General features: G+C 51.8%; 1 protein-coding gene across 1 annotated transcript; it reads right to left on the minus strand.

Moving 5' to 3' along the window:
• Nucleotides 1-3,010: 3,010 nt before the first annotated feature.
• Nucleotides 3,011-6,956, minus strand: CHP2 (calcineurin like EF-hand protein 2). Its single transcript, XM_078439735.2, has 7 exons — nucleotides 6,757-6,956; nucleotides 6,249-6,321; nucleotides 6,071-6,151; nucleotides 5,815-5,945; nucleotides 5,568-5,629; nucleotides 4,456-4,578; nucleotides 3,011-4,257 (listed from the first exon to the last, which is right to left on the minus strand). The coding sequence occupies exons 1-7, from the start codon at nucleotides 6,821-6,823 to the stop codon at nucleotides 4,204-4,206; spliced, it is 591 nt and encodes a 196-aa protein (XP_078295861.1). The 5' UTR covers nucleotides 6,824-6,956; the 3' UTR covers nucleotides 3,011-4,203.
• Between the last annotated feature and the right edge of the window lie 22 nt (nucleotides 6,957-6,978).

Here is a 6,978-nt window from a genome sequence, read left to right on the forward strand (position 1 = left end):
GGCAAGATCAGCACTGCCAGCATGGAGCCTGAAGCGAGGTTCGAACCCATGAACTTTGAGATCACGGCCTGAGCTGAAGTCAAACTTGGATGCTTAGCTGACTGAGCCACCCAGGCGCCCCAAATGTATCCATTTTAAATGAATCTGTTCAAAGGCAAATAATAGGTGAATAATGACAGAGACTAGGTGCTGTATGGCAACAATAATGAGGGTGGGAAACAAATCACTTAAATTCAGCAACTGCTGCTCAGAGCCCAGGGGCTCCCCACAGGGGTCCCTAGCCTCCCCTCTCCACTTCAATGAACGTATCCACAGGCAACTCCATCAGACTGGATATCAAGACAGGAAGGTAACCTTGTGCTACCCCAGCCAGACGGACATCCCCCTTCCTTCCCGCATGACAAAAGTCTCCAACCTCCTGAGCGTGTGCTGGGTCAGGAGGCTTTCTTGCTAATCTGCTCTTCCATCCACCAAAATAGGGAGTAGAGTCCTGGGGATCCCCTAGTACTGGATCCTCCAGGAACCCATTGTAGGTCAGTAGCACTGACCATCAGCACAGAGCACGTGTGGGCAGGAATGGCTGGGAGACCTTCCTGGAAGGCCTTCCCAGGGGGACACAGAATCCAAAGCACCTCGAGATCGTGACCCGAGCCAGTCAGACGCTTAACCAACCAAGCCACCCAGGCGCCCCTGGATGTTGGAGAACTTTTTATAGAGAGCTGTCACTAGGAGTCTGGCCAGAAGCTTTAGTGTTTCTAAAGTTTGGTCCTTCAACCTCCATCAGAATCACGTGCTAAAAGTATAGATTTCCCTATGGACTCAGGAGCTCTCAATGGGGCCTAAGGGCCTAAACTTTTCAATCATATATTTACCATCAGGAAAATTTGAGAAACTATACTGGCAAAAAGACCAGTTATAAAGAAAGATACCTTGGGGTGCCTGGGTGGCTCAGTTGGTTAAGTGGCTGACTTCAGCTCAGGTCGTGATCTCATGGTTTGTGAGTCTGAGCCCTACGTCAGGCTCTATGCTGACAGCTCAGAGCCTGGAGCCTGCTTTGGGTTCTGTGTCTCCCTCTCTCTCTGCCCTTCCCCTGCTTGCACCTTGTCTCTCTCTTTCTCTCAAAAATAAATAAACATTTAAAAAAAGAGAGAGAAAGATATCTTGGGGTGCCTGGTGGCTCAGTCGGTTAAGTGAATGACTCTTGACTTTGGTTCAGGTCATGATCTCCAGTTCGTGGGATTGAGCCCCATGTTAGGCTCTGCACTGACAGCACACAGACTGCTTGGGATTCTCTCTCTCTCCTCTCTCTCTGACCCTCCCCTGCTTGTGCTCATTCACTCGCTCTCTCTCTCTCTCAAAATAAGTAAATATACTTAAAAAAAAAAAAAAAGAAATATACCTCTCCCCCTTCCATATCCCTTTTCCTTCTATTTCTCTATTTCTTTTAAGTTTAAAATAAAGTGTGCCCTGAGTGCCTACAACCACAGTGTGAATGTGTGTTATGGATGGTCTTGTACATCCTCAGTTGGGTTTCCCCAGAAATGCCCAGTAGATTGGAGGGCAAATTGTTTATCTGTGAGAGAATCCAGGAAGCAGTGGACAAAGAGTGGGGATGAGACCAGAGGAAAGGAGACAATACAGGGTTCTTTAACAAGCAGCCCCACGCTGTGGGTAACCGGGCTCAAACCTGCTAGAGGATTTCAAGAGTGAAAAGAACATGCCTCTAAACTGTCCAGCCTCCCCGGTGGATAAACTGCGTATTTATCTGCCATTCTCTACCTGTCATTGGTTGAGAGCCACTCCTAGGGCCATTAACTCCCCAGCACTTCAACTTGCCCTCACATAAGCTAAGTACATGTCTGTGCCAGACAAAGTCCATGAGCAGAGTATCATCTGTGCTTGTAGGAAGAAAAAATTAAAAACTTCAAAAAATTAAAAACTAAAGCTACCATAGGATCCACCAACCCCACTTTTGGGTATGTATCCAAAGGAAATGAAATCACTATCTCGAAGAGATAAGTGGACTCCCATGTTCATTGCAGGATTATTAGCAACCCAAATGTCCCTTGACATAGATAAGTGGATAAAGAAAATGTAACATACGCACACAATGGAATATTATTTGGTCCCAAAAAAGAAAGACATTCTATCATTTGTGACAATGTGGATGAGCCTAGAGGGTATTACGCTCAGTGAAACAAATGAATCACAGAAAGAAATACCATACGATTCCTCTCATATGAGGCATCTCAGAGTCAAAAGCATAGAAGTAGACAATAGAATGGTCGTCATCAAGGGGTGGGCAAGGAGCAGGAGACAAGCTGTTGTTCAACAGGTATAAAGTTACCGTTATCCAAGATGAGTAAAGTCCCAGAGATCTTCCGTACAGCACTGTGCCTATAGGTAACGATATGGTGTTATACACTTCAGAATTTGTTAAGCCGGTAGACCTCATGTTAAGTGTTCCAACCACACACACACACACACACACACACACACACACACACACAGATACCACAAGTGATACAAGGAAATTTTGGAGATGATGGATGTTTATTATCTTGATTGTGGTGATAGTAATTTGAGTGTATACCTATGTCCAAATTCATCAAATTGCACACATTAATTTTGTGCACCAAGTACAATTCAATAAAGCTGATGTAAAAATAGAAGCCACTAACATGTTCAGTAATGGTGAAAGCCGAGCAGGTGGTGTGCTGATAAATGTTTAACAGTGGGCTCTCCTCAGCAGAAAAGCACTGACCTGTTGCATTTGCCAATGTCCATGCTGTAAATATCCCCACTACAGCCAATTCAAGCTACCCATGTGATGTTACTGAAAGCAGAGTTGGAAGCCATGCGCATGGTTGACTCTCATGTGTTGATACAAGACAAGTCCAACACAGCCCTGGAAGGAGATATGGGCAGGGCACCAATAACATCTCCTATAGGTACAGCCAGAGTGCTTTGCTATAGCATAGAATCTCACAGGTGGTTTTTTTTGTTGTTGTTGTTTTTGTTTTTTTTTTTTAGAGAGAGAGAGAGCAGAAGAGAGGAGCATATGGGAAGAAAGAGAATCTTAAGTTGACTCCATGCTCAGCATGGAGCCCAGTGCAGGGCTCCATCCCATGACCCTGGGATCATGACCTGAGTCAAAATCAGGACTGGTATGCTCAACCAACTGAGCCACCCAGGCACCCCAGAATCTCACAGTTTTATGTGATTTTTATACTCTATTCTGTGATATATCAGTATTGGAACTTGTCACGAAAAAATGGAATTCTTCTCCAAATCTGCATAATTTCATACCCCAGGAAGGTATGTGTTGTTCATTACATTTACACCATCTCTTCCCCCACCTGCCTGCCACCAACACACTGGCATGCACCCACGGAATCAGTGAAAAGCCATTTAAAAAGTCAGACTTCAAGAATCCCTCCATTGGGTCAACCTAACAGTAATGGACACCTCTTGTTTTGCCTGACTGGCATCATCCCCCCTTCTTCTGATCATGACACTTCATTCTCCTTTAAGCAACTACTCCTTACCTCACCCTGAGTCTACAGGCTTTATTTTCTGGCTTTAGCAGTTAGCCCATGACACAGGCCAGGCCAATTCGAGCACTCCATTTCCCTGGCATTAGGGACAAGAATGCACGTAGGCCAATGACACTCCGCTTAGAATTACTGAAAAAGGAAATCCCTTCCCACTGGATTACTAGGCTAGTAGGATGGGAGCCTGGAGCTGCTGGTGGCCATCCTCCCCCGTGAGGAAAGAGGCCCCTGAGAATAAAGCCAACACGAAAGCTGATTGAGGGAAATTAATAACTGAGTCCTGATAGCATGACAGAAGTCCTTTGACACTAACTGTGCCTGAAGACACCTCCAGACTTTTCCAGTATTCTGAAGATACTTTCAAACCTTTTAATTATGTGAGTCCATAAAATCCCTTTTTTACTTAACTCACGTTAAATTGGGTTTTCAGTGGCTTGCAACCACAAGATCACTGGCTGATTCACAAATCTGACATCAAATGAGCTAGACTTTATTTGGCACACGCGCTTCCAGCTTGCCTTCCTTGGCCCCAAAGAGAGTTTAGCTTAGACACAAGAATATAGTTTATTGGGGCCCTGCCTCTGCAGGGGCTGAAGACAAATCCCGGGCTGAACTGGTCTGCGTAAGGCAGCCAAAGGCACAAAGGGGGTCACTTCAGGATCCGTATGCTCATTTTCTGTTCAATGTCCATCTTCTCCAAGGACTGTGGGGGGAGTGGGGGGGATGGGTGGGGGTCAAGAGCCCAGTCCTCTAGGCTTTCAACCTCCTCTCCCATCCCCAATGCTACACCCTTCCTTGGCTACCCCTCTCCTTCTGCCCACCTCCTTCTAACTGCCTTTCCCATGTGCATCTGTCCCAGGGACTCCTGACATCCACTCCCCAGGCCTGAGGGCATTGTGACCTTGGTGAACTCCAGGAAGGACACAGCCCCATCTCCATCTTCATCCGCTTCCTGCACCGTGCGATCGGCGATGCTCTCCAACTGCTCTTCTGTCACCTGCACCCCAACCATCAGCCGGAGGACCTGGGAGGTGCGGAGGGCACAAGAGGAGTCAACCCCATCCCTCAAACCTTGCCCGCATCATCCCAAATGTTACTACCAATTTTGTAATCTTCCCCTCATCCATTTCTTCACTCCCTACCGTCTCCCCCCAGTAATTTCCCCTACGGCTTCTCCACTCAAACCCCCACCTGTCCCTCACTATCCCACACTCACCTCAGTAGTATACCCAAACTCATCACCCAACCCCAAGCCTTAGAACCCAACCTCCTCCCATCCCCCACCACAACCTCCCACTATTCCCCATTCTACCCACCCACCCCCCTCACAGCATCTATTCCAGAGTTTCTGAATCTCAGCACTGTTGACATTTGGGGCCAGTTAACTCCTTGCTGTGGGGGGAAATGGGGGCTATCCTGTGTATTGAAAGATGTTTAGCAGCATTTTTGACTTCTACCCACTAGATGGCAGTAGTGCTGCCCCGCCCCCGGGTGTGACGACCAAAAATATCTCTAGATATTGCCAAGGTCACTCAAAAGGCAAGATCGCCCCCGTTCAAGAACCACTGATCTATTGGGTCATCTGGGTGGCTCGGTTGGGGTTAAGCCACGGACTCTTAGTCTGGGCTCAAGTCATGATCTCGTGGTTGGTGAGATCAAGCCCTGCCTTGAGCTCTGCTCTGACAGTGGGAAGCCTGCTTGGGACTCTCTCTTTCTCTCTTTCTGCCCCTACTCCAATCACACTTGTGCATGCGGGCTCTCTCTCTCTCTCTCAAAATAAATAAATAAATAAACTTTTAAAAAGAACCACTGATCTATTTCCAACCTCATGCCCAACTGTTCCCCATCCCATTTCCATAGACCTCACCCAATCCCTGTTTCTCACTCAATACCCCAGTCATCTGCGACCACCATGGACCAGTCATCTGCCCCCCCCCCCCCCCCCCCCGCAACCTTTCCCTTCGACCACCCACGCTCCACACATCACATCTCTGGTCCTTGCGTCCTTCCAACCTGTAGCATCTCGTGCCGGGAGATCTTTCCGTCCCGGTCCAGGTCATAGAGCTGAAATGCGACTGGAAGAGAATGGAGGAAGGAAAAGGTAGGTGGGTCTTCCCCTGGTTCTCTTCCAGCAGATCACCCTGGAGGAGGAGGGGAGGTCCTCTATAGGCCCGCTAAGAGAGGGAGGTGCCTGGGGCCTCTCACCGGTGTGGTATACCAAGGGTCTCACTTGGGGAGAGGTGGGTCCCCACAAACTCACAGCGAAGTTTGTTCATTCTGCTGTTGAGGGGTTCAGGTTCCTTGGGGTCTCGAATTCCTGGGTCCTCATCATCGATGGGACGAAAATGAGCCAGGACTCTGACAAAGCCTGGGAAATCCAGACGCAGATTCCTGGGGTGGGGGAGATGCAGTGGTCGCTTTGGCCCTCCCTCTGTCTCCGTTAGATCCCCCCCCCCCCCCCCACACACACACACCAAGTTTTTCCCTCCATCTCCCCGCCCCCAGCGAGGCCTCACCCATCAGGGAAGAAGCTGTCTATAATGCGTTCTCCCAGGGGGTTCACGGCCAGAGCCCCAATCTGCTGCAGATCCATGCGGCTGTCGAGTCAAAGTCGGAGGGGTAGACCGAGGGTTAAAGAGAGGAAGGGGCTCAGAGAGGCAGACGTGGCGGGTCCTAAGGCCAGCGCCCCCTCACCTCAGGTAGCCCTTCTTGTTCCTGTCCAGTGCCCGAAACCGGTGGTAGAGGCGGAGCAGACTGGCCTGCGAGACTACGGGACGGAAGGCGGAAGGGTGATGCGGCCGCGGGCGCTCGGGACCCGCCACTGGACCCTCCCCGGGCGGCCCCGGGCCGTGGGCGGGGAACCGGGATTCGCCGGAGGGGACGCTCGCCGGGGACCCGGGGCCGCGCGGCCGGGCTGCAGGGGGCGTGACGACGCCCGGAGCCGTGTCCCTGCGCTCCCGCCGGAGACCCGAGGAGCCGACGCCAGCCGCCTCCCTCCTGTTCCCCTCTCCGCGCCCCCCCCCCCCCGCACCCCTGCCGGGCTCGAGGACACCTGGCCGCCAAGCCCGGGGCCCTGACGCGCCCCAGACCTGGACCCCGGGAGCCCCGGGAGCCCGCGCCTGCGATCCCGGGCGCCCTCCGGGCCCGCCCCATCTCCCCGGACGCCCCGCATCTCCGGGTCGGAGCCCCGCGCCTCGCTCACAGCCGGTTTCCCGCCGGATGCTGTCCGCGTCGGGGATGCGCGCGGCGTGGGAGCCGAGGGAGCCCATGGCTGCGCCTGCTGAGCCGCCCGGCCCCGCGCGCTAGCCTCCCGCTCCCGGGCGCGGCCGCCCCCGTGGCCCCAGGGCCGAAGGGCGCAGGCCTGGCGCGGAGCCAGGCTCGGGAACCCCCGCGTGCCTCGCCTCCCACCCGCGACCCGGGCGAA

This window comes from Panthera onca, chromosome E3 (genome assembly GCF_046562875.1).
Source record: "Panthera onca isolate mPanOnc1 chromosome E3, mPanOnc1 haplotype 2, whole genome shotgun sequence".
Classification (NCBI taxonomy): domain Eukaryota; kingdom Metazoa; phylum Chordata; class Mammalia; order Carnivora; family Felidae; genus Panthera; species Panthera onca.

Bases quoted from the DNA above. Each gene is read 5' to 3' on its own strand.
- CHP2 (XM_078439735.2), bottom strand. From the start codon at position 6,823: ATGGGCTCCCTCGGCTCCCACGCCGCGCGCATCCCCGACGCGGACAGC. The intron at 6,152-6,248 runs GTGAGGGGGCGC...TTGACTCGACAG, and splicing joins AACAAGAAGGGCTACCTGAG to CCGCATGGATCTGCAGCAGA. The intron at 4,258-4,455 runs GTCACAATGCCC...CTCCCCCCACAG, and splicing joins CCTTCCTGGAGTTCACCAAG to TCCTTGGAGAAGATGGACAT.